The sequence below is a fragment of the Pongo abelii genome, chromosome 2, assembly GCF_028885655.2.
Source record: "Pongo abelii isolate AG06213 chromosome 2, NHGRI_mPonAbe1-v2.0_pri, whole genome shotgun sequence".
Classification (NCBI taxonomy): Eukaryota; Metazoa; Chordata; class Mammalia; order Primates; family Hominidae; genus Pongo; species Pongo abelii.
The window spans coordinates 15,077,761-15,105,217 of record NC_085928.1 but is presented as its reverse complement, the minus strand read 5'-3'; the positions used below and the strand labels follow the sequence as shown (position 1 = coordinate 15,105,217).

Genomic DNA, 27,457 nt, shown 5'->3' with positions numbered 1-27,457 from the left:
GGCTCTTTATGCAATCCATTCATATTAGTTTACTAGTATATGTAAAACATATTCCACTAGTTACCTAAGTATCTGTTCATTCATGTATATAATACTTCACTGAGCATTTACTGAACACCTACTATGTGCTGGGCCCTGTATAGATGAGAAAGTGGGGTTCACAAGACAAAAGCATGGTCCTTGCCTTCAAGGAGCTTACAGTCTAAAAGAGGAGAGGAGACATGTCTCCAGTGAGCAGAGACAGTGACCCGTGGCCCCGGGTCTGGATGGGGAAGGGGGCACAGAAGGCCGGTGCCTTGCCTTGCCTCGGGCCTGCTTGGCACTGGAGCTGGGGCAGGGTGCTCTAGGAGTGGGGGAGGGGAGATGCAGTACCAGCCAACTCCTGCTATTTTGGGAAATCTTCAGCGGTGAAGAAAGCATTTTCTCAAATCTTCGGCCAGAGCTTCTCTTGCCTTCTCTCACGCTGCTGTCCCAGTTCCCTGTGGGTTCTGGGTTTGGGGTCACTCTAATGGTGCCTGGAGGCATGTGAATGCACGCACATGTGTGTGAGAGAATGCACGCCCACGCACATGTCCCCTGAGGCCTCCCCGCCTTGTATGGGACTTCTCCTGGGCTCATTTTCCCAGCACAGAGATTAGAAAGAGGGTTTGCTGTAACAGGGGGAGTGGGTGACATTGTCGAGTGACAGTGAAGGAGCGCAGAGAAGTGGGGGCAGGAGCCAACACCAGAGCAATCAAGAGGCCTGCAGCTACAGAGCAACTGGTGCCCTCTGCTCAGGGGCGAAGGATGACGGAGATAGAGGCTAAGAGGGTGTGTATCAGAGCTGAATTCCCCCACAGAGCCCAAACCGGTCTCCCAACAGGTGCCTCCCGAACCCTCCCCCGTTTTCAGAGAGGGGACTGCCCAGACCACTCTGGGGTGGGTAGCAGCTGAGTTGCCGCACTGGGACCATTCCATTCAGCACAAGGATGCATTGGGCCAGCTCTCCTGCAGGGTCCAGCAAGAAGGACGCATGGGTAGAGCAGTGGGGAGCAGCTGATGTGAGTGCCCTAAAAGGGAAAAAACGTCCTGGGAAAGCGGGTGGCGGGCTGCAGTCAGGCGGGCATCTAAGAGGCCTCATGTAGAAGACGGAACTCTCTTGAAGGGAACAAGGGTGGAGCTTCCCCAGCCATCAGGGGCGAAGAGCATTCCAGACAGAGGGCACAGCAGGGGAAAGACTTGGCCCTGGCCTATCCTTGGACAATCTGGAGAAGCTGGTGGAGAGAGGCAGAGAGGGAGATGAGTCTGGAAAGCAGGACCGAGGCCAAATCACAGTGAGACTTAAGCACAAACCTACAGATTCAGGAGGTTTCCTTCTGCTGAAAAGGAGGACTTGTGGATAGTTTGGGACAGTAGAAAGATGTGGTCAGATCCGTGCATGCTTTGGGAAGTTTGGTGGCGGTGAGCAAGGGGACAGGTGGATTAGAGCAGGCCATTTGTCAGCAGGGCAACTCTAGACATTGGGAAGCTGGTCTTGCACCCAGAATGCAGCTGGATCTCAGCCCCATTTGCAGCCTTGCGGAGAATTCCCCAATCCAACTGCGGGGCTTGACTCCAGACAGAAGCAGGGAGAATGAGGGACCAGGCTGGAAGCTGTGTGGCCCACAGAGCTGCACCCAGGCAGGAGCAGCACGGCCACTCATACTGCGGCCGACAAGGAGGTCCTCTCCAGGGTAACCTCAGACTTCTTTTCTTTTTAGTGAAAAAAACCATGAAAGGGTGTCATCAGGAAGAAAAAGACAACTTACGACCCTAAAAGATGAGGGCTTGAGTACAAATGCCTGGAGCATATTGACAGCATGCTAGGCACTGTGCTAGGTAAGCTCTTTCCCTGCAAGATCTCACGGCAGCTTTGCAAGAAGACCGAGAGGTGCCCACATAAGCATCATTCTTGAAGCTGAGGCACTTGCCCAAGGTCCCCCTGCCACTGCCAGTGAAGCTGGGATTTGAATCCGAGTCTGTCTGCTGCACAAGCCCACTCCCTGGGCCGCTACACTCACCATCCTCCCTGGAGGACAAACTGGCCCCAGCCCTATCGTTGCATTCCACAGCCTTGGCTCCACGTGCTCTCCAAGCAGCTCTCCCAGTTTAATTTGGTTTTCTGAGTTGGCTTCCTTACTAGGGAGAGTGCTTTCTGGCTATAAATTATTAAGCTGACTTCCTGCTGCACACCAGCCTCCTGTGAGTTTGGGCTGTGGGAGGCAGTTTTTCCCGGGTCCTGAATGGCTCTGGAGAAACAAATTCTAGAGGTTCCAGATGGAGGGGGCAGAGTCTGGACCCCCAAGCCCAGCACGATGACAGCCACCTGGCAGCTTCCCCCAGCCCAGGCCTGACAGCCAGGGGCCAGGGTGGGTGGGAAGGAAGGCAATGCTTCCTTTAGTCCCCACCTCCAGCTCAGTCCATGAGGATCTTTGGGGAAGGGGATTCAGGCCAGTCCTCTTCCCCGGGTCCCCTCCATCCTTGCCTCCATTCAAAGTCTCTACTTGGCTGCCTGCCTGGGAAAGGGGGAGAAAAAGAGAAGGAAAATAAAAGAAGAGGAAATAGAGGGGAAACCAAGAGCAGGGAAGAATGTGTACTGTCTGCAGTTTGGCAGGGAGGGAAAGGCATTGTGAGGGCAGCCCTCTCCTGCCCCTGCCCAGGGCCACCGAGTATGGTGGCCCAGCAGTGGGCTTCTCCGTGGGGGCGGGCGGTGAAAGCATCTTCCCACCCACACATCACTCACAACTTGTGGGGCCAAGCTTAGCCCAACTCAGCACAAAGATTGAGATTCAGATGCCTTCCCATTGCTCTGAATAGAGCAGATTTGATACGGATTTTCCTCTTTTCTTCCCTTTTAGACCATCTAGGGGACTGGGGCCCAGAGGGAAGGTTTGGACCAGAGCAGGGAGGGACAGAGGGAGGAAAGCCTTCCTAGCACTTTTCAGCTCTAAAATGGGCGGGGGGAGGGTATGGGGAGCCTCTCCTACCCCCACCCCCTTGCCCTCTCCCAGTGGCAAGTTCATCCCCTGCCTCTGCTTTCTGCAATCTGGGCTGAGTTCTTCTCTCCTCCATATATTCCTAGAAACCTCCAAGTCACGCATGTGTGTCATGAGTGTTCCGGCAGTCCTCCCTGCAGTCCTACCCACATCCCTCCAGCTGCAATGGGGAAGATAAAAGGAACAAGGTGATGACCGAAAGTTTAACAAGAAGGGCTCTGACACAGATCACATGGTTCAACACTGTGCTTTATAGATGAAGAAACTGAGGATGGGAGGAGACAGCAAGATTGGGCAGGGAGCTCGCGGCAGAGACTAAGTAATAGTAGGATTAAGTAACAGTGACAACAACAATAACAACCATGTTATTGTGTACCCAGAAGTGTTCTATGCTCTTTATATTATGCCATTTAATCCAAACAATAACCCCGTGAGGCGGGTATTGTAATCATCCCCATTTCGTGGATGGGAAAACTGAGGCACAGACCAGTTAAAAGTAACTTGCATGAGGACAAACTGGTAAAAGCTGGATTCAAACCCAGGCAGTCGGGCTCACGAGTCTGCCCCTTACTCGATGCCAGCACACCACACAGGACACAGCCATTTAGAAAATGACATTATTTGACATAGCCATGTGGGTGGAGCCCAGGCCACTCCAGGGAATGTTTGCAGATGGCGAAAATCTCAGAAACGTGGTCTATAATCTTCTGTATTTGTGATTATAGAGACTGGTCTTGCTCCTACAGAGTAAGTCAACACACAGTAAGGACTGAAAACAAGAATATAACAAGAATGTTTACATCACTTGGGAAAAAAAGTGTGAACATCGTGAGGGCAATTGTGTAGAAGACAGGCACGTGGAGGAAGATGGACCAAATGCATGCACAGAGAGCATGCAGCCATCGGGGAGAACCAGGGCCCTGCCTCATAGAGTAGCAGTGTGGCTTAAATGAAATAAGGTGAATAGCATGTTTGGTTCATGCCTTGCACAGATTAGCATTACAAATGGTGGTGGTGGTTTCACTAAGGTAATATCATAAGTAGGATTTTGTTTCTTATTTACCAAACATTCTGTAGTGTTTTATTGTTTTTGCAAGGAAAAAGAAAACAAAGGAGACTTGCCTACTTTAATTGCTGAAATTAAATGCTAAGGATGTCGCCAGACGCAAATCAAGCTTATCTATTCATTAGAGCAGCCTCCTTTTCCTCCTCCCCATGGGCAGGCTCTCTCCGTGGAAACATTTCACTATCAGACATTCAGTTGCTGCATAAAATGAAAACTGCATTTGAAAACATGCCCACAGCTCAAAAACAGGCAGCAAATCCAACTAAAGGCCTGGATTTTCTTGGGATTTCCAGCATCAACTCAGTTGCTCAGCATAAACCTTTGTGGGGAGGGCCCATTTCTACTCACTTCCCCAGTAAGTTTCTTCACATCCAGAGAGTTAGTTCTCTGTAATTCAAAGAGCTCCTACAGAGATGGATGGTGGTGATGCTTACAGGACAGTGTGAATGAACTTAATGCCACTGAACCGCATACTTGAAAATAGTTAAAATGGGTTGGTGGGAATGTAAAATGGTGCAGCCGCTATGTAAAACAGTCTGGCGGTTCTTCAAAAAATTAAATATAGAATTACCATATGATCCAGCAATTCCACTTCTGGGTATATACCCACAAGAACCAGAAGTAGGATATCGAAGAAATATTTGTACACACGTTCAGAGTAGCATTATTTACAATAGCCAAAAGGCAGAGTAACCCAAGTGTCCATCAACAGATAAATGGATACACAAAATGTGAAAGATATATACAATGGAATATTATTCAGCCTTATAAAAGGAGGAAATTCTGACACATGCTACAACACGGATGGCCCTTGGGGACATTATGCTAAGTGAAGTAAGCCAGCCACAAAAAGATAAACACTGCATGATTTCATTTATATGAGGTACCTAGAGTAGTCAAATCCATGGAGACAGAAAGTAGAATGGTGCTTGTCTGGGGCAGGAGGAAGCCAGAATTATTGTTTAATGGGTGTAGAGTTTCAGTTTTGCAAGATGAAGTGTTCTAGAGATGGAGGGTGGTGATGGCTGCATAACAATGTGAGTGTACCTGATATTACTGAACTGTGGACTTAAAAAGGGTTAAATGGCCAATTTCATGTTATATATATGTTACCACAATTTTTAAAAAGGAAGAGCTGCTCAAATACAGTGGACTGAGGTCCTAGGAGGTATGCTGATGATGCCCCAGATGAGGGGGTCTTCTCCCTGCTCTCCCCTCAGTCTGGTACCTGCTGCAGCCCCCTCACACTCCCCTGGGCACACTTACCCCCGACCAGTGAGAGAAGCCAGCCCCCTACTGTCCATCCACACCTTAGCTGTTGGGCTGGGGTATCAGGCGGCCCAGGGACGAGGTGGTGGGCAACAGGAGACGGAGTGAAGCCACAGGGCATCCAAGAGACACAGGCCAGGCACCAGCTGGAACCACTCACTGAAGGGGGAGAATTTTGGGTGAGTCATGGATACATGATGAACCAGGCAAAAGAGATGAGGTCAGATATGAGGCCAGACTGCCCCAGGGACCACATGGTTGCTGCTGTGTTTGTTTCTTGGTGCTACTTTAACAAACCACCACAGTAATGGCTTGAAACAAACTTTTTTTTTTTTTTTTTTTTTTTTTTTTTTTTTTTTTTTTTTTAGGCAGGGTCTTGCTCTGCTGCCCAGGCTCTAGTACAGTGACATGATCACAGCTCATTGCAGCCTTGACCTCCTAGGCTCAAAAGATCATCCTGCCTCAGCCCCCAAGTAGCTGGGACAACAGGTTGCACCACCATACCTGGCTAATTTTTAAAATTTTTTGTAGAGATGTTCTCACTATGTTGTCCAGGCTGGTCTTGAACTTCCAGCTTCAAGAGATCTTCCTGCCTCAGCCTCCCAAAGTGTCCTCCTGCCTCTCTCTCTCCAAAGAGACTACAAGCATGAGCCACCATGCCAGGCCTCAAACACACATGTATTACCTTATGCTTCTATATGTTAGAAGTCCAACATGGGTCTCAGTGGGCTAAAATCAAGGCATTAGCAGGACTGCATTCCTCAATGGAGGCTCTGGGGGAGAATCCATTTCTTCACCTTTCTCAGCTTCTAGAGGCTGCCCACATTCCATAGTTAAAGCCAGCCACATTGCAATCTCTAACCCTTCTTCCACTGTTGTCTCTCCCATGGACCACAGCTGGGCAAGGTTCTCTACTTTTAAGGATCCATGTGATTACATTGGGCCCATCTAGATCATCCAGGGTAATCTCCCTACCTCAAGGCCCTTTACTGAATCACATCTGCAAATTCCCTTTTGCATTGTAAGGCACCATATTCACAGGTTCCAGGGATTAGGACATGGACATCTTTCGTGAGCCATTATTCTGCCTGCCACACTCACCCTAGGGACTCCCGCTCAGTCATTCCCACATGGCAAACACATTTTGGCATCCAGAGACTCATCTGTGACTGAATTTCTTAAGAAGTAGCAGCCAGTAAATGGATCCTGGCAAGTCATGGCCACATGGTCTCAGGGAAGAAGGAGCTACTGCTGGAGGAACATCAGGAAGCCGGACATGCAGGCCCGGCGGGTGGGGGAGAGGGAGGAGCAGAGATGTGGAAATGACAGGCACAGGAAAGGGGAACAGGGTCTGTCCCGTGAGAAAGAGGACGGCCACAAAATGGAAAGGGGAGATTGCGGGAAGAGCTTCCAGGTGAACTGCACTCCAACAAAAAGAAATTCATCAACACCGGCACACAAGGTGATTATTATTCACTTCCCAAAAGGATTTTCCAAAGTGTTCTTTAAGTAATGAGTTCCACTGTGTTCTTAAAATAGGATTTACACCCAATTTTTCAGTAACACATAAAGGGATGCTTGTAAATCTATGGAAATGAAGTGAGACCAGTAACATCTGCTGCCTTGCTTTCTGTGCTGGTGGTGTCAGAGGGAGACAGAAAGAACCACAGACTGGGGTGATGGGCTCAGACTCTGCCCCAGCTTCCCCTACCCCCGATCCCCCATGAAAATTATCCTATTTAATGCGCACACCACCCTCACTCTCATTTGACACATGTATAAACTAGAGAGGCTAGAGAACCACAATGGGTGGCTACAGGTCCGGTCTGGCCCAAGGGCACTCTGACCCCAAAGTCCCGTTCTTTTGGCCACTCATAGAGAGCAGAGACTTTTCAGGGTGGCAAAGAGTCGCGTGTGTGTCTGTGTTGGTCACAGAAGCTGCATCCCTCCTACACACTCAAGGAGATGAGCAGACAGCACCAGGGGCTATTGCTTACCTAGCAGGTCATTTCTGGGATGCCAATGAAACTTTCAATTACAGACCAAGCCTTTCCTTCTAAAGTTATTAGAGAGAAGAATCCGAACTGGCCGAGTGCAGTGGCTCACACCTGTAATCCCAGCACTTTGGGAGGCCGAGGTGGGCAGATCACTTGATATCAGGAGTTCGAGACCAGCCTGACTAACATGGTGAAACCCCATCTCTACTAACAAACAAATTACCAGGTGTGGTGGCCCGCACCTGTATTCCCAGCTACTTGGGAGGCTGAGGCAGGAGAATCACTTGAACCCGGGAGGCAGAGGTTGTAGTGAGCCAAGATTGTGCCATTGCACTCCAGCCTGGAAAACAGAGCGAGTCTCTGATTCAAAAAAAAAGAAAGAAAAAGAAAAAGAAAAGAGAAAGCTTTGATATAAGTGGCTGATTTTATTCTAAAGTTATTAGAGATAAGAATCCAAATGGCCTGAAAGAGGTTAAAAAGCTATGATATAAGTGGCTGATTTTGTGTCTCGTTGGGATGCCAGCTGTAGCAGATAAGAAGGGAGACAGAGAACACGGGGCATCGGGAGGAGCAGAACATTTGACTCCCTTGGCTTTCTGGAAATACCACTTGGGCATCAAAACAGATCATATAGAGGAAGGTGCCATAAAAATATTGAACCCTGTTTCTACTTCTCTGTTGTTACACAGTCCAGGTTCTTTCTACCCTCTCAGTTGGCCCTAACTTTTCTTTCTGGTTCTTTCTCCCAAATGTGTGGTTCTCAAAGGTTCTATCCTCAATTCCCTCTTCTCTCACTGTAGCCAATATTGGGTGGTCTCAGCCTCCCTCCCTCCCTCCCTCCCTCCCCAGGGCTTCCACTTCCACCCCTGCCCCACCAGCTCTGCGGATTGCCAGCCCTTCTCTTCTGGACTCCAGACCACCAGGCCGCCTCCGTCTCCATGTCATCCAGGCATCACTACTGCAGCCTGCCCAAAATAAATTTGCCATTTTTCTCCCTTAACCTGCTCCTCCCACGTTCCTCATTTCTGTCATTGGTCCTACAATTTCCCTAAATATCCTGACTCACGTTTCAACATTCTCAGGCTCTCCTCTCTGTCTTCTCCTACAGGCAACCCATTGTCGAGTCCTGGCACCTGTACCTCAGTGGATCCCAACCCCAGATGGGATGGCAGGTGACATGTGACGTATGAGCCAAGTATGTGGGGTGGAGGCAGAGGAGGATGGGAGGACACACGTCTCATCTGGGTAGGACAGCTACCAGCTACCCAGTTCTACTTTCCACCAGCTAACTGCTGCTGTGTGAGGACACAGGCCCAGACCTGCCTATTTTTAAAGAAGATCTGCACATCTGGATTTATGTGAAATTTTCCCCATTTTTAAATGCTTGCAACTGCTTGCATTTTTTGAAATCCCTATGTGCACCAAACAAAACATGTCTGTCTGTGACCTCTGGGCTTTGGTCTCTCACACTGTTCCTTCTTTCCGTTCCTACTGCCAATCTGTCCATGCCTCCCTCCTGGACAAGGGAACCCCCTCTTCCTGGGTTGCCCTAGCCAGCTTTCTCCCTTTACCCTTTGCTGGTCTCAGGGCCCCACTGAACAAATGTTGAGTTCTTTAGCTTCAAACTCAAGGCCCTCCAGAGAAAAAGAGAATAGTGAGGGTGAAGGAGACAGAGAAGAGAAGGCTGCTACCACTCAGGGTGACAGAGCCATTAATTAACAGAGTTAAACATCTGGTGTTTAATTAACACTCTCCCTCCTCTTTCATTCTCCCTCCCTTTAACTTTCCCAGAGGGGCTCCATAGTGGGTGAAACTGAGCAGAAACCAGGAGAACAGCCTCCTGGCTGAGTCAGGGAGGGAGGGCGAGGAGGCTGGTGTTTGATTCCATGTGCTGGAGGGAAGAGGACAGTAGGGTAGCTTTGTGACTGGCTTACTTCACTTAGCATAATGTTCTCAAGGTTCATCTAAGGACAGGCTAGGAAGAAACAGCTTGACGTTTCAGTGGTAGGGACTGTCCAGAAGTTACTGTCCAGAAGTTTCTTGGGCAGGAGCTGGGGGCAGGAGCTCAGTGCCTCAGATTATACAAGGAAGTCCCCAGCTCTCTTTGTGGCTAACGTGATTGCCTCCCTGAAATTCATTCCCCCATTGTCTTCGATAATAAACTCCCACATTGCACAGAGTGGCAATGTTCCCAGCCTCTGGTGAGACACTTGCTTCTTCAGCCTCTTTTGAAGTTACGGGTGCCCAGGTCTGACCAAGGAGAAATAAGCAGAAGTCTGCTACAGGCTCTGGGAAGACATTTGTCTTCCTTATAAGAGATAGACTCAGTGGACACCAATCCCTTTCCTTTCTCCACCTTCCTGCCTTGCATTTGAATGTAATGTCTTGAGCTGTAGCAGCCCTGTTTTAACCATAAGACAAGAGACAAGCCAAGAGGGCAACAGAACACCTTGATGCTATTGAGCCAGTGAGCGAAGACCAGCAGCTGCTGCCACTTCTGAAACCTCTTGTGAAGTGATTAAATTAATCCCTTTGTTTAAAGTTATTGTAGATGGTGTTTTCTGTTACATGCATCCGAAAGCATTCCTAGGTGATACACTCCCTACCCTAAAACCTCTTCTCTCTAGGGAGATAAGTAAGTAACCACTTAATTTAATTAGAGTGGGGTAAAGTGAAGAGCAGACATGCTGCTCAGAGCGCCTCCCAGTCTGGATGGCCCAGGACCCAGGATTAAGAACTGGAAAGCAGATAGTAGGGTGCGCCATGGCTACATGAGATGGGAGCTATGAGGGAGTCCTCTCAGAGTCTGCCAGACAGTGGGAGCTCAGCCGACACGGGTTTGTGTGGATACATGAATGGCTGGATGTGCCACTTCTTGGCACAGGTGGCCCAGTGACAACCACCTGGAAGGACGGGACTCTCCAGCAGCTAGCTTGAATCTCTCTGATTCCAGACCCTTCTCAGAGGGCCATGCTGGAACACCTCTCTCCTTCAGAAGTTCCCTCCTCCTCCCCACTTCCCGTGATGCCCACCTACCCTCTTATTTGGCACTTAATCAAACCTCCCCATTTGCTCCAAATATGGCTCTTGGTTTGACTGCAAACCCCGGGAGGCAGATACCACTTCCTTTTTCAGCCTCCAGGACCTACAAGTGTCTTGAACATTGAAGACAGTTAATAAATGTTTTCATTTGAAGTTGACGCTTTGGAGGGTGCAAAGAGGTTTGTGACTTAAAGAGTTACTCAGAGAAGAGCCCCTCCTAAAAAGAATAGTCCCAGAAGTCTGTAGTACTGCCTGAAATTGTACTATCAGATATGGACTACATTGACTAGCTGGGTCACCTTAAGTGAAACAACCACTCTCAGCAACAGTTTTGTGTGATGGGAGTGCCAACTCAGCATGGAAATTCATTGTAAGAATGTTTATTATTATTATTATTATTTTATTTATTTTTTTTTTTTGAGACAGAGTCTCGCTCTATCACCCAGGCTGGAGTGCAGTGGCGCCATCTTGGCTCACTGCAAGCTCCGCCTCCTGGGTTCACGCCATTCTCCTGCCTCAGCCTCCCCAGTAGCTGGGACTACAGGCACCCGCCACTGCGACCGGCTAATTTTTTGTTTGCCTTTTTAGTAGAGAGGGGGTTTCACCATGTTAGCCAGGATGGTTTCGATCTCCTGACCTCGTGATCCGCCTGCCTCGGCCTCCCAAAGTGCTGGAATTACAGACGTGAGCCACCACACCCGGCCTATTATTATTATTATTATTATTATTATTATCATCATTAGAGACAGAGTTTCGCTCTTGTGGCCCAGGCTGGAATGCAATGGTGCTATCTTGGCTCACCACAACCTCTGCCTCCTGGGTTCAAGTGATTCTCCAGCCTCAGCCTCCTGGGTAGCTGGGATTACAGGCGCCCGCCACCACGTCCAGTTAATTTTGTATTTTTAGTAGAGACGGGGGTTTCTCCATGTTGGTCAATCTGGTCTTGAACTCGCGACATCAGGTGATCTGCCCGACTCGGCCTCCCAAAGTGCTGGGATTACAGGTGTGAGCCACTGTGCCCAGTCTTAAGAATGTTTATTATAATAAGCCTTTAAATGTGAGAAGTCTTGGAAGAATTATCCCAGCAATTATTCACTTTTGAATATAATCTTGTAGATTTTAGGGTGGTGAAGGACGTTAGATTTCCTCCTCCTAACTACCCCCACACGACTTCTAAACTATCTTCAGAAGTAAGCAAGGATCTTCTCGAGTTGAATTAAAGTGGCATTTCCTAGGAAAGAAAGAGTAGCAGGTGCTGTCGGTGCCTGCCCCATTCGTGGGTGGGTGCACCCATCCAGATTAGCTGTTAATGGTTCACACCTGCAACCTTCTCCAGATGCCTGCCCTTAACCCAGTGCAGACTCCTGGAGACTACAACCCCCACCACCATTCCAAAGCTCCTGGGTAATCACCAGCTGACAGAGGAGTATAGAAGCCCAGCCCCCACGTCTCCAGGTGCAGTGGATTCGGTGGTGCCATTCATGCTCCAGGGCTCCTCGTGGGATCGTGGGATCGTGGGATCATGTAGCCTTGGCCTCATCCTGTGCTCTACCCTGGTTCTTCTGGAGGACACTACCCGGTCAGTCACTTGCTCAAGAATCTCTGCTCAGGCTTTGCTTCTTCCAGGGAACCCGGCCTGAGATAGGCCCTTAGGCCCTTTCTGCCTTCCCAGAGGAGGACTGAGAAGGAGGTAGGGGAAGAAGTAGGCTGATGTCAAGACTAAGCTCTGCAGACTTCTCTTTTGGCCCAGGGCTCTGCCTTCTCACTCACTCTGTGTGCACGAGAGACCATGCACCAGGCCCAGCCCTCAGCCCGCCCAAGGACTGCAGCCTTGACCAGAGCTAGCATGTGTTCCATGCTCTCCTGACCCTCCCGGCTGCCACCTTCTCTCCAGAAAATGTGCAGATCCGCTCCAAGGCCCAGCAACACTTTGCCAGAAAACTGTAAATCCAAAAATCAATTGGTCTTCATGTCACCACATTATCAGAATTGGGCCCCCAGGAAGGTTTAGGCTCAGAGACTCACAGAGTATTAGTGTAAAAAGGGCCTTGGGAGGTGATGTAGCTACCTCCTTCACAGTTTAATTTGGATTATACTTCTGCATCTGTGCCACTCCCCTCTCATTATAATTGCGATAATTATAATTGCGATAATCTGCTTTATTCTCCTCTGGACCATTTACACAGGCGAAGAGAGACAGAAATGCATGGATGCAAATCCCCGACCCCAGGCTCTTTTTTCAGGGTTTGCCTCCCTAGAGGCAATGAACCTCAGTCAGAGAGGGACAGTTGCCTTGGGGGTGACCTAGTAGCAGGATAGGATGGGGATCCAGCCCCAAGGTGCTGTGCCTCTTAGATTGGAAGGGTGGGAGAAGCAGCTGTTTGCACTATATGTATCCTACTCCAACGCCCGCCCCAACACTACTGGAAATACATTTCTTTCCAGTAGAAATGAAAGGGCAGTGGAATCAGGTCAGTTTGGATCTTCTTATGGTTAATAATGTCTCTGTGGGCATCTGAGGTCATCCTGTCCATCCTCCAGGCTCCAGGCAAGACACTTCCTCCTTCAGTCCAGGGTAGCTTTACTCCAGCCACATCTCTTAGTGACCTCAGCTGTGGCTGGTACCCATCACTGTCAGGACATTCTTACATCTTTTCTGCCACATGAGCCAACATTCATCAAGGGTCCTAATAAATGCTATGGGCCATAAGTCTTGGGGCAGGTCATTTTCTCTCTTTGGGGAACCCCTCTTTTGAGCATTCTATCATCTTCTGTTCACTTACCAATGCTTACATCTGACTCAATTTTTCTCACCAATGATCCCCAACTTGTCAAATCCCAGATACCAGGACTTCTGGTGAAAATACATGGGTTCTGTGCTCGAATAATTTTAATTATATCTAAGCTTTCTCGTGTTCTTTTTTCTATGACAGACAGTGTGCTAATTGTTTTTCAAATGTGATCTCATTTTATCCTCACCATATGGCTATAAAATAAGCTTTACTGCCTTTTTTCAGATGAGGAAACTGAGGCTCAGAGAGGTTGGGTGGCCTGCCCAAAGTCACACCAGAAGTGGCAGAGCCAGATCTGCTCTCAGATCTCTTTGATGCCAAAGCCCATGTTCTTAGTCAGCCTGCTTCCCATCTCCTTCCAGGGATGCTTTGGAGACACATTTCCCAGGAAGGAAGGTGAAGGTGCCCACTCCTGGCTGTGGGGGCACAGAGAAGGGATACCACCTAGGTCTCCTCCTGATTCCCTGTATCCAAAGCTGAGTCCAGCCCAGTTCCTCTCCCACTGCCCAGAGCTTCCTCCCTGCGTCCTATCCCGCGCTGGGTTCTGGATGCATTTTCTTTCTCTCTCCTGGTCAGTATGCCTGCTACTGCCAGGGCCTCTGATCATAATTCTCTATTCCAGTGTCTCCAATGAGAGCTCCCAGCTCCACTCCCATTCTGCTCCACCTCATGGACGTCACAGCCCCTAGGTCACCCCAGCCTTCCTGGCACCCACCTGCACTGATATTTCTGTGTCCCACTCACTGCTGCGGGTGTTGGAGTCACTGGCCCCTTCTGCTTTCCTAAGTTTCCTGACACAGGGAAAGTCACCGCTCATTAGTTTGTGCCAACAGCGGGGGTGGCAGAGAGCAGCGAGGCAGATAATCTGAGGTAGTGGGGAATGTAAGAATCGTCTCTATTTGGCTGTGGAAGGTATTTTTGGACTTACAGTTGAATGTGGGTGTGTGTTATGTGCTGGGAATTCACAACACTTCAAACCAAATACTGAAGCTCAACCAGCAGGACCTGGCTGCTGGTTTCAGGAATTAGAAAGCTGTCCACCCTGTTCCTATTTCCTGCAGAGCTGGGTGGCTCCGTGTCTCGGCTGATGTTCAGGACCAGCTGAAGCAGAACTGCTACTTCTCTAGGGCTCAGAAACCACACTTGCCCCCGACCTAGAGCCCGGGCTGCAAATATGGATGCCCACAGCAGGTGGGCAGCCAAGTGAGGCCAGCTGGTGTCACACAAAAGGGAATGGCAGAGCCAGGACTGTGAACCCCTTCAGGAGGGCACCATCACTTCTCAGGGACAGCTGCTCCTCAGCTCCAGCTGATGACAGAGGCCAAACAAAACACATCTGTGAAAGAATTTGGCCCACTGGCAACTGGTTTGCAGTCTCCAGCCTCGTGGTTTTCACACTAATGTGCATCAGAATTGCCTGGAGGGCTTGTTACAACCAATTGTTGGGCCCCTTCTCCAGAGTTTCTCATTCAGTCAATCTAGGGTGGAGCCCAAGATTTTGCAATTCTAGCAAGTTCCCAGGTGATGCTTACGGTCTAGGGACTGCACTTTGGGAACCACTGCTATAGCCCAGCAGCTAGAGAATAGGAGAGCTTCCCACCTCCTTACCTTTTAGTATTTGCAAGCCTTTTTTTGGTAAGTGTCAACTCAAGAGGTAATCGTGTCCTTTAGAAGTTAAAAGTCAGAAGAAAGGGTGAGACACATCTATTAAATGGCAAATATTTCATGAACATCTGGTTTAATCATCACAGCCTTCCTGCAAGGTAGGTATTACTGCCCCTACTTTACTGCTGAGGATCTAAGGCACAGAGATGTTCATGACTTGCCCAAGGTCGCACAGCTAGGAAGGACAATTCTGGGACTGAAATCTACATCAGCCTAACTCCATTGCCCATGCTTTTCCCAAATCATCAAACTGCCCAGAGAAACAGGGCCTCTTTGCAAAATATACCCTCTTTCTGGGGGTTGAGCAGAATAGCCTTCCCTTTAGGGGCCCTTCTAAGTTTGTCCATCAGGGCTGGATCAAGAGCCAGAAGGCTTGGAGACGGGAGAGTCTTTTGCCTCCTTCCAAAGGGAATGATCCATAAAGACCTGGTCCTGGAGCACTACGCAGTGGCCTATAATTCCCAGGAGACAGGAGGGCTGACCCTGGGGCAGCACAGTGCCCTGGAAGTGCCAGGCCTGAGGAAGTCACTCCTGAACAAACCACCTTAGTCCTTGGGAATGCATCAGAGCAGGATGGGAGAATTATCTGGTTAATGTCTGAAAACTGGTGGCAGGAACCATGTCTGTTTTGCTCAGTGCTATATCCCTAGCTGTTAACCCAGCACCAGTCACATAAGAGATGCTGAATTATTTGTTGAATGAGAGAATGACTGAATGGTGGAACAAAGGGCAAGGAATCTTTGCTCTTAGCCAAAGGGACTATGGATAATGTGCCCACTCATGGTTGAAAGTGTAGACACTCATAAAGCAGCCAGCCTTGAGAAGGGAGATGTGGCAGGTGATAATTCTGCTTCAGGTAATTGATCGGAAATGTTTTCCAAATCCATCATGGGCCATGAAGCAAAGATATTAACAGGTCTGCCAAGAGCCAGAAAGAATAAGGTCTTATTCACCTCTGGATCCTCAGCCCGTGTCTATTGAATGAATGAAAGTGAGTCTCTCCTCCTGAATGCCCAGTGGGGAAGGTGTTCACACACTTTTTGCTGCATGGGTGCTGGCGGGCCTCTGCCCAAGAAGCCTTCCCCAAGGCTTTCTGAAGGCAGGTGCGGCACGGTGAGAAGAGCATGGACTTGGAGTGGGAAGCCGTGGTGCAAGCCCTGATGCCAGCCACTCCTAAACTCATCGATAGACACGATCCCAGTGGGAGCAACAGGCACCGTGTTCTTCAACCTTGGGCCCCGCTGCCTCCCTTCTCTTTAAAACAGAGAGAATAATGATAGCAACAACAACAGCAGTCATAACGACTTCTTCACAGACTTGTGAAGGTGAGACACTTGTGCACTGAGAGCAGAACAAGCACTCGACAAACGCTTGTTGTCCACATGGATCCGCTGATAGATCCACCATGGCTGGGTCACTTCTCCAGCGTGGAGAGTTTTGAGAAGAGTCGCTCACTGCTCCAGGTAGGAAGCTCTGCCACTAACTGACTTACTTTCCTCTTGCTGCAACTTAAACCCTCTTACTCCACTGTCTGCGGTGACAAGGAATAGGCCGACAGTTGGTGAAAGCTCTCTCTAACACTGGTCTCCCCTGCTTTTCCAGGAAAGCAGCAGAAACAGACTTTTTGGAGTCAGGAACTAATGTTATGGAGAGTGTGCAGTGACTTAAGATGTATCTAAATCAGTGCAACTCCAAGCCACATGGTAACACAAATGGTTCTGCTGCCCATGTGTAAAGCATGCCAGCCCTTTTCCCTGGCATGTGGCACATTCCAGATCTCTCCCCTCATCCAGTTATGTGTATGCAAAACTCAGCCTGGATCACTCACCCTTGAAATATGAGTCAAATAAAATTAAAATTAAAAATTGTTCTTGAATCACACCCTGTTTTGCATTATCTGTGCTATTATTTGACTTTACTCAGCTCTTTAACCACTGGCTCCAGATGATCCCACAGATGTAACTCGGCCAGCACTGGGGAGAGAGATCCCCACCTGAGTCGGTAAGAGCCGTTGGGATGCTGGGCTGGGTGCAGCATAGGTGACCAGCAGAAAGGTAGTGTCAGGAATCATGCAAATCCCCTTCACGTGGATGGGTCCTTGCTGCTCTTCACAACCACGATGCCATCAGATTCCCTGCGAAGTCTGCAGAAGGCTTGTCATGGCTCCCATTTAACTGACGAGAAGCCAGAGGCCCTGAGAGCAGCTGCAGATCCAAATGCTCAGAGTGGAAAGTTAGCCCAGGTCTGCCTTCCCACCCCACAGCCTATCCAGGCTCCCAGAAACACCCTTATTCCCCAAGTCAAGCCGTGATGGCTCACACTGGGTAAGGTCCTGAGCCACTGGGAGCTGGGAGCTTGGAAACTGTGGGAGAACCCCTACAGATTAATGACAGGTCATTCAGAGTGTCTATATACCTTGTTTTGGAAATCTAAGAGGTAAACATAATTAGATCCCAAGGTCTCCAGAAAAATCACTCCTAATACTCTCTTTGGGGAGTGAGCAGTATTGAGACTGGGGCAGGAAAGAGAAATGATGGACTCTCATCCCAGTCTGAGCCCCTGACTCCAGCCTGTGTTCAGGCCACGTTTATGTCCTTCTCTCCCTTTACACCCCTAGCTTCTAGTCTAGGTGCCAAGTGGCCCTGGGCCTCTAGTGCCCTGAGGGGAGGCAGCCAATGAGCTGCTAACCCAGAGGACATAAGCTAGTCCAACTCAGCCTATGCCATGTGACCAGCCAAAAGCAGAACCTCAAACCCCCACCCCAAGATGAGTGGGGTCCAGCCTGGAGGGCGGTGGAGGGTGCAGCAGTCTGCTCCCTTTCCTCTTTTAGAGAGGAAAAAAGAAAATGAGTGAGGAGGGGTGGAACATCGACAGGGACCAGAAGGGAATAAAGAACACTGAGGCCAGTTCATCTGTGAAGGTCGTGAAATGGACAGAGTTTTGTTCCTTTTGGTTTATGTTATTGCAGTTATGATGGTGTTTGTGCAGTAAGTGAAACAGTGAAGGGAAAGTGTCTGGGGTCTGTGTTGGAGCTGAATGATGCTGCAAACTTGGGGGGTTGTAGATTCCCAGGGAGGGCAGGCAATGTGGAGCCTCCCTGTCCCACTCTGGGAATCTGCAACCCACCAAGTGTGGAGCCCAGGACAGAGGGGCAGAGGTATGGGAGTGGGGATGGACAGAGAGGGAGGAGAAGGTAGGGAGAAATTCCTTAAACCCCTTCAGGATTTCCTTCTGGAGGGCCATGAGTCTTCTTCACCAGGCCCAATTCCTGGTACTCTGGGTCCTGCCAGCTCAGATTCCTGAACTTCCAGAACATAATTGTGTTCCACCTCAGCAGGGCACAGCCTCGGGCCGGCTAGGAGCAGGCTGCCGTTCTCCGAATGTACACCCTGTCAGTGCCCAGATCCATCTGGAGAGCAAATGGCTGGCTGAGGGGAGAGACAGCCCAGGCTCACCACCCTCCATCTGCTCCCGCCATGTGACACACACTTGCAGGCGGGGAGGGAGAAGCCTGCAGGTGATTGGCTGATGTAGAGGGGAGGCTGGGAGAAAGAACAGGGACCAGCCAAACCCACTGTCCAGCCCCAGCCAGAAGCCTTTCTGGGAACTGCTCCCAGCCCTACTCCCATTGCCAGGTGAGCCCCCTTGCTCCTGCACACACACAGGTGAAAGACAGGTCTGAGTGAAGGCCAGGCCTGGGACTCCACCACCACCACTGCCCCAGACATAGGAATGTGTACGTGGGTGCACACTCGCCTGCGCATATGCCTGAGATCCAGATCATTCCTTCAAAGCTTCTTTGCAGGTGCAATGATGCAGCCTCAGTGCTGCCCCAGCCCTGAGCACCTGCAAGGCAGCTGACTGGTCCTTCTGGATTTGGGTATATGGGTTTGGGAGAGTGAGGCAGGGACACATGACTGAGGACCTCTCAGGTGGATGGTGTCCAGTAGGTGAGCAGGCCATGGGGCTTCGTTGTGGGCAGAATAGAGAGTTCCAGCCCTGGGCCAGGGGGTGGGAAGAGAAGGTGAACGGGGTCTGTAAGAGAAGCACAGTGAGCTCTTTCTGATCTGGTATAAAAGAAGCCCTTCTTGGAGATAGAAAGATGGTCAAGGGCTGACAAAACCCTTCCAGTGCTTAATGAATGTCTCTCTTTAAACCTGGCCATTGGTGCCAAGCCCCTTAAGTTCCATATTCATAGAGCTCAGTTATAATAAGAATAACAGCTAACAGGCTTACTATTTGCAGGACTTTATCTATGACTCACCCTGCAGGCCCGGCCCCCACCCCCAGCTCTCCTTTTCCACAATGGAACTGGAATAGAGTTATCTTTGTAGAGGCCTGTTGGAGGAGCATCTGAAATGCAAGAATTGTGGGGAGGGAGCCTGGAAGTGTCCTCTGCTCAGGTCCACAAGGACAGCAGAGAAATGGAAGGGAGTGGGAAACCATGTCATTTTCCTCCCAGAAGCTTTAGCCAAGTGCCCACAGGTGTGGTCTGCAGGCAGACGTGGGGAGCACCAGACAAGGAGAGATGGAGTGTGGGCCCTGGGTCCAGGGGCGAGGAGCAGTGGAGTAAGGAGAGGCACAGCTGATCCCCTGCCTGCCAGGAGAGCTGCCGCTGCTGGCTGGCAGGGAAGGAGTGTGATGGATGCTCCCCTGCCCAGCTGCGCCTCAGTCTTGGCAGGGGAAGGAAGGACGATGAGACCCTGAGCCAGGGAACATGGATGTCTGCCTGAGGAGGCGGAGACCAAGGCGGAGAGCTGCTCTCCCACTTCTCCTCCCCACCACCCCCCTGCCTTGGCACAGCCTGGGTCGACACTGAGCACTCACACCACAAAACGTGCAGCCCTGGGTTCAAATCCCAGCCCAGGCTCCCTTAGCCTGTCTGAGTCAGTTCCCTCAACCGTAAAACCACACAGGGCAGTTGTGAAGATTAAAAGATAATGTTTGCGGAAGCACATAGCACTGTCTGGCACCTAGAAAACACTCAATAAATGTCAGCCATTATTTTATCGTCATTATTAGTGTTGTGATTATGCGGACCTTCCATCTCTCTCTCCAGACGCTCACAATAGCCTCCTAAGTATGCTTCCTATCTTTCATCTCTCCTCTCCAATCCGTCCTACACAAAGCTGCCAGAACACAGTCTACAGCAATGATTTGGTCACATTATTCTGCTGCTTAAAACCCCCACTAGCTCCCCACTGCCTACACAACCAAATCCAAACGCCCTGCATAGCAAGGCCTTTCCATCTGCCTCAGACTCCCTCTCCTGCCTCCTCTCCGGCCATTCCCCCTCCATCCAACCTCCTCAACACATTCCAAATCTAGATACTCTTCATGTCATGCACTTGCCCACCTCGATCCCTTCGCTTCTGCTCGCCCGTCCCTGTAGAATGCCCTCTCCCAAATGCCAGCTCATCCATGAAGCTCCTTCTGACCCTCACGCAGCCAACGGCTTCCTCTGCTGACAGATGCAGCATGTAGTTTATATACTCTCATCACTTCCTCACCCCGTGTTGGGCTGCGCAGATGCAAGAAGTGCTTCTCAAAGTGTGCTCCTAGGACCAGCAGCATCTGCACCTCCTGGGAACTTGTTTAAAATGCAAATTCTCAGGCCTCACCCCAGACCTACTAGATCAGAAAGTCTGGGGGCAGGGCCCAGTAATCTGTGTTTTAACCAGCCCTCCAGATTCTATTGCACACTCAGTTGGGGAACCACTGATGTAAGGTACCTGTACCCTACAGGTGATGCTTGGTACACAGAGAAATGATGAGTTAGATCAGATCACTTGGGTAGCTTTGAAAAAATACAGCTGGTTGGGCCTCACCTGCAGAGATTCTGATTTAATTGAACTGGGGTTGGGCCTGTGCATCCATGTTTTTTTGTCTCCCAATATTTTATTATGAATATTTTCAAACATACAAAACAGTTAAAAGACTGCACAGTGAACACCTGTATACCCGCCATCTAGATTCTATCACCAACATTCTGCTATATTTCCTTTATCACACATCTATCTACCCATGCACTCATCCATTTTATTTTTTGATGCATTTCAAAGTAAGTTGCAGACATCATACACATCACAAAAACACATCTGAGTGATTTAAAAGCCCTCCGGGGCCAGGCGCGGTGGCTCACAACTGTAATTCCAGCACTTTGGGAGGCCAAGGCGGGCAGATCACTTGAGGTCAGGAGTTCGAGACCAGCCTTGCCAACATGGTGAAACCCGGTCTCTACTAAAAATACGAAAATTAGCCAGGCATGGTGGCACGCACCTGTAATCCCAGCTATTAGAGAGGCTGAAGCACAAGACTCACTTGAACCGGGGAGGCAGAGATTGCAGTGAACCAAGATCGGGCCACTGCACTCCAGCCTGGGCAACAGAGTGACACTCCATCTTGAAAAAGAAAAAAAGCCCTCCAGATGGTTACACTGTGCAGTTAGGGCCTCTCTGATCCCAGGTGGGAAACTGACAGTCTCTTAGGCTCAGCTCCTGCTATGAAATGAGGAGGAGGAGGAGGAGGAGGATGCCTATTATGCCTCCCTGTCTCACTCTTACAAGGATTGAATGAGATCACATTTGAGAAAGCCCTTTGTAAAGGGCCATATGGTTAACAGAAAGTAATCCCTGACTCCGTGCTGGAGGAGGAAGGTGTCCAGAGCTGTTGCAGGATCGCTGAATAATAAACGAATTGCAAATAGATGACAGATAATTCTTTAGCATAAGTGCATCCCAAACATTGCATGAGAGATACTCATACTGAAATACTCTTTGTTGCTTACCTGAAATTCAAATGTAATTGGACAACCTATATTTTTACTTGCTAAGTCTGGCACTCCTAGAACTCAGTCCTTGTCTTATGGAGAGCATCAGGATCGGAACCCTCTACCAAGAGAAGAGTCAGGGTTGGCAACAGGGACTACAGCTCTGCCTAGCCAGCCTGTCATGCTCCTAGGATTTAAATGTTAATGTCATCCAAAAACACCCTCACAAAAACATCCAGAATAATGTCTGACCAAATATCTGGGCACAGTGGCCCACCCAAATTAACATATAAAATTAACCATCACAGTCAGCAAGCCTCAAACATTAGAGTACAAAAGTCTCACTGGGGAGAACCAATTAAAATGCAGGTCTCCAGGCCCCACCCCAGAGATTCTGATGCACTAGGTTTGGCACAGTGCCCAGGAGCCTGCATTTTAGCCATCACTCCAGATGGCTGCGATCCAAGGGCTCCATGGGCCCACTTTGGGAAGCACTGCAGTTGTCACTCAATAAATATTTGCCGACTAAAGGGATGTTGGAGGTAGGAGTGTGGGCAGCAAGGCATCTGAGCCAGGGCCAGACCACCTCTGCAAGACTGTGTCCTAGGGGCTCTGTGAATGGCCCCCAGTGGAGTGATGGCAGATGGGGAAGCAGCCAGCCAGTCCTGCCCCCAGGCAGGGACCCACAGCTGAGTTTGCAGGCAGACACAGGAGACAGAGCTGCAGGCAGAGGGCAACTCCACCAGACCTGGCACTAACCCAAAGGGCAAACCCTTGAACCAGGCCTGGCCCCACCTGGGCCCCAGGGTGCCCTTCTCTGTCCCATGCAAGCTTGTGGGTGGACGTGCTGAGCCTCTCATGAGCCGATGAGATCATGGCTCAGGAATCTCTGTGCAGTCGGTTGCCCCTGAAAAGAACCGCTCACTGAGCTGGGGAAGCGAGCAGCTGAATGTTCACAGGCAGGCTGGGGAGGCGGGGCGTAGGGCCACAGGGACCCGCGCAGCATCCCAACCACTTCAGAAAGGAAGAAAATCAACCCTGGGCTGTACAAGCCAGTGATGACAGAGCTAGACTTTTTCTTTTAATAGACTCCCATAGACTGGTGGTTAGAGTTATGTCCCTGAAAACCTCACAGCTAAATAGGTAACTGCCAGAGAATGACAGCGTCTGGGCAGAAAGAGACTCTCGGTGGTGGGTTAGGTCCATCTCCCAGGACCAGCGTTCTAAACATTTCAGCATGATAGAAGGCTGGGGCAGACCCCTCCACTGGGCAGCTTCCGGGGGTGGAGAGGCATGGACAGCCAGCTTCGTGTCAGAAGAGGCGTTCATCCTCAGGGCCTTGCCTGATGGGGAGTAAGTAGGTGCTCAATAAATGCATGTTCAGCTCAACTGAGCAAAAGGTAAAGCAAGAGGAGAGGAGGCTAGTGCTGCCCCTCTTCCAGGCCCCTTTTATACCTGTTACCACGTCCTGCAGCTCTGGGCTGCTCTGTTTCCACCCCTTCTGTGCAACCTCAAATGTCACCTGGCTGTCTTCATGCCCGTTCTCCTGCCCAGGTCCTGCTTGGCCATCTTCAGCCTGCCCTGTGAGCCATCGCACAGCGGCTGGGAAGGTGGTTCAGAGAGAGAGACGCAAGACACAAAGAAAGTCTTGAAAAGAAGGGACAAAGCACTGGGGCTCTGCAGGCTGGGAAAGAACAATGGGATAAATGGGGTGCGAGGCGGGGGAAGAAGCAAAGTCCTCAGGTGTCTGAAAGGTTATAACTGAGAGAGGATGACCAGAGACACCATCGATCTCAGGACAAGACAAGGTGAATGTGGACAGTGGAAAGACCTGCCGAGGATAACATTCAGGATCGGAGCAGCAGAGAGCCCCTCTGTCTCTGAGATCGCCTGGGTGTCTCCAGGAAGAAATGGTTTTCTGCCTGACATGGACTGCAGAGCCAGCCAAGCAGCCTGCCATCCATGAATGCTTTCACATCCTCCCCAATTCTCTTCCCGGATTTAGCTTGTGCCACCTCTGGGGGTTCCCAGTTCCACATAAGTTTACTACCTGCTGTGTAAATAGCACTTACTTTCATTTGTGCTACAGTTTCTTTTAGCTGCCTTCAAGGGCTCCCCTTCTCTCTTATTGTGATTTCAGGGACTTGGAGATGAAATCCACATGTCACCCTATGGCAACCTTAAGGAAGAGGGGGATTCACAATTGGGATGTGCCCCCATCACTTTTTCCTTTCTGTCCTGGGATCCTGGTAGATATTTCATCTCACTTCAGGAAGACAATCCCTTAAAGAAGGAACAACAGGCCATCCATCTGGTTTTCCCAAGGCCGGGACCATGCTGTCTCCAGCCCTCTTGCAATAATGCCTGGCTATCTGGCTGTTTGTTTTGGCCAAACCAGCATACGGGCTCAAAACCTTTAAGGGAACATTTCTAACAGCTCCTTAGATTTACTGGGTTATGTCAGAGCACTGGCAACTCCCCATTTGTGGATATGACTTTACTTATTTTCCCTTAAATGTGTGGCCTTGCATATCCAGGGTAAAGTGATGCTACACTTATTTGGGCCATACGTAATAGCTCGCCTGACATTTCATCACTTGGAAGCTGCTGATGTTACCCACATTTTGTACTGGACTCTGCTACTGACATCCCCCACCTAAAAAGTATCATTTCTCTTCTGTTGCATTCTTAAGCCAATCTCTGACTCATGACGCAAAGCCCCATCCCAGTCCCAGGATGACGTATTCTGGTGTGGATCTAAAGGACCAAGGAATTGGCCAGGTGTGGTGGCTCACGTCTGTAATCCCAGCACTTTGGGAGGCTGAGGCAGGCAGATCAACTGAGGTTGGGAGTTCGCGACCAGCCTGATCAACATGGAGAAACTCCGTCTCTACTAAAAATACAAAATTAGCCAGGTGCGGTGGTGCATGCCTGTAATTCCAGCTACTCAGGAGGCTGAGACAGGAGAATTGCTTGAACTCAGGAGGTGGAGGTTGTGGTGAGCCGAGATTGTGCCATTGCACTCCAGCCTGGGCAACAAGAGCAAAACTCCATGTCAAAAAAAACAAAAGGACCAAGGAAGCGCTCCCTGTTTCAGGGATGCTGGGGGTGGGCAGCGGTGACGGATGGTCAGTTTCCCTGGAGAGCTTCAAGACCAGGACCAAGGCCAATCATTCTGGCCAGCCGTGCTCTTCCTGGATGCTCTTCCATTTGGGCAATGGCCCAAATTATTATTATTTTTATTGTGGTGAAGTATCCATAATACAAAATTTACCATTTTAACAATCTTTCAGTGTCCAGTTCAGGGTCATTAAGTGCATTCACACTGCTGTGTACTATCGCCACCATTCATCTCTAGCACCTACTCATTTTTCCCAGCTGAAAATCTACCCATTAAATAATAACTCCCCGATCCCCACTCCCCGCCTGCTCCTGAAAGCCATCATTTCTACTATCTGTCTCTGAATTTGACTACTGTAGGTTCTTCATGTAAGTGGACTCTTACAGTATTTGCCCTTTTGTGTCTGGCTTATTTCACTTAGCATAATGTCTTCAGGGTTTAGCATAATGTCTTCAGGGTTTATCCATGTTGTAGCATGTATCCCTAAGTTATTTTTTAAAGCATGTCACCATGTAGCACTTTGGGGACACGGCAAAGAAAGAATGGACATAGTTACTGGAGTGGCACCCATAAATGTGGGCATGAACACACACTTGGCTCTTGCGGGCTGGTGTGTGTTAAATAGACATATGCTTGTGCACCTCCTCCAAGTGCCCTCCACGAATCCCAGGGGCCTGCCCTCCCTCCCTTTAGGAGCAGTTCTCAGACCGTTCTGTGCATAACATAAGAGACACCTGAAGAGCTCGTCACAATGTGGGTCCTAGGCCCCTCGGAGCTTGTGTTGGGCCCGGTGCAACAGGTGGTGCTGAGGTAGGGGACTGGACACCCCACTTTGGGAGGCCTTCCGTCCCAGTGCTGCTCCATGTTCCACAAGGAAAAGACGTGACCCCAGCCTTGGTTCATGTGTGGCCAGGCTGCATTTGACAGCTTCCTGGGAAAACCAACAGGGAGGGCCCCATTGGGAAATAAGGTCACTACATCCCCAAGAGCACATCTGGGCTATGAGAGTCAGATCTAACTTCCTACACTCACTTCCTACTGTCTTTCCCATGTAGGTCCTCATTCTCTTCTCAACGAACTCCTGAACAGCACACCGAGGACAAAGCAGCATGCTGGAGGCAGAATGAGACAAGAACACCGAGGCTGTCACACAGGCAGAGCTTGACCCAAGCCATGAGAGAGGCACACAGGCACTGTTTTTTGAGCAGAGAAAGAACACTTTTGGAACAAGGAAGGCTTCTCAGCTTCTCAGAGGAGGTAGCACTTGAGATAGACAGAATCCTGACAGTACATAGAAGCAGCAGGGGTCACATTCCAGAAACAGGTGATGTGGGTTTGGGAGGCAACCAGGATCTGGTGTGACATGGTTGGATGGAGTCTCTGAGTCAGAAGTCTGGGTATAATTCCAAGTGCTTTGCATTTGGCCACGTGACCATGGCAGGTCATCAGCCCCTGCAGGCTGTGAGCCTCAAGTCAGGGCTGGAGTGGCAGGAGCAGAGGCTGGGACCGTACAGTGGAGGGCTTTGACTGCACTTAATTTAGAGAGAGGTTGGGAGCCATGCAATGCTTTAGATCAGAGACCTACTCTCCTTTTAGCCACAGGTAGGACAAGGGTGGAGGGTTGTGTCTCTTGACTTCTCATGTCCCATGAGCAGCAGCTGGTTGGCCTGACACCTCCAAACCCTTCCTCATTTCCCATGTGGAGGATTTCCTCTAGTGAGGGCATAGTCTCTGGAAGAGGGTTTCCTCTGGCTCCTGGGAGGACTGACAGCCCCCTCCCAGCACTGGTTCACAAAATCAGGAAATGCGGATGCTAAATAATTCATAAACACATTAAATAAGACTGGCTCTAGCCTCAATCCCTGGGGAGCTCGCTGTTAATACTTCCCTCATTTAACATCAGCCTGAGCCAGACATCATTAGGAAGGGAAATCTTCTCTCTCTTTTAAAAAATCATGTAGCTTAAATGGTTTGGGATTGTTTGCTACTTTGCATGATTTCTGCCACTGCTCCCACCCATTACGGGGATAATTAAGAATTGACTAAGGTTGGCAAAAAGCATTCAACAGCCAACTTTTTATTTGGTTTTTTCAAGTGCCCCAGCCCTCCTCCTGTTCCCCCACCAACCCCTGGTCTTCCCTTTCTAGTCCCTGCAGCCACGCAGCCCAGATCCCTTCATGCACCAACCCCCACCCCCAGGTCTGCTGCCTGTAAACACACTTAGAGTCCCATGGAAACCACACACTGAATGGAGAAAAAGCAGGGAGACCATTCACTCTCCTCTTATTCTACTGCCCCATTTCCTCCAGGCACCTTGCCTGATGTCCCTCGGGCCTAGGGCCAGAGTGTATTTGTTCGGCTGCCCTGGTCACCCGGGAATGGGGTGGGCTCAGATCCCAGGCCTGTCCACCAGCTGGTGATTCTCTCTTTCGAGAGTCACTCTCTCTGACCGGCTGAGGCAGGATTAAAGACGTCAGGAGGAAGAGCATGCCTCTGATCACAGAAGGAAGGGTTATAGATACCAGGCCGACCCCAGCTGGCCAGGCAGTGAGGCTGCGGGATGAAGCGATCACTGGTGTCCATTCCCCCAACCCCACCTGCAGCACTCCTCAACCTCCTGCTGGTCAGAAGAGGCAAGGGGCATGTGACCAGTCTAATTTTGAGGGGCAGCTCCAGGCATTGGGGTGATCTTTAAGGCTCGTCTCCTTTATTTCCCTGCCTC

At 49.9% G+C, this 27,457-nt stretch overlaps 1 protein-coding gene across 6 annotated transcripts in view; it reads right to left on the bottom strand.

The window, feature by feature from the left end:
• Positions 1–27,457, bottom strand: part of SEMA5B (semaphorin 5B) — a 119,739-nt gene that overhangs the window by 47,019 nt on the left and 45,263 nt on the right. For 5 of the 6 annotated variants that reach the window (XM_054551395.2, XM_054551393.2, XM_003776152.5 and 2 more), the window contains exon 2: positions 5,347–5,508. In XM_054551395.2, the coding sequence (XP_054407370.2) occupies positions 5,347–5,470 (124 nt within the window). In that variant the 5' untranslated portion in view covers positions 5,471–5,508. Of the gene's footprint in view, positions 1–5,346; positions 5,509–20,201; positions 26,858–27,457 lie in introns of those variants that run through there. The other variant, XM_054551396.2, reaches the window with a different exon arrangement.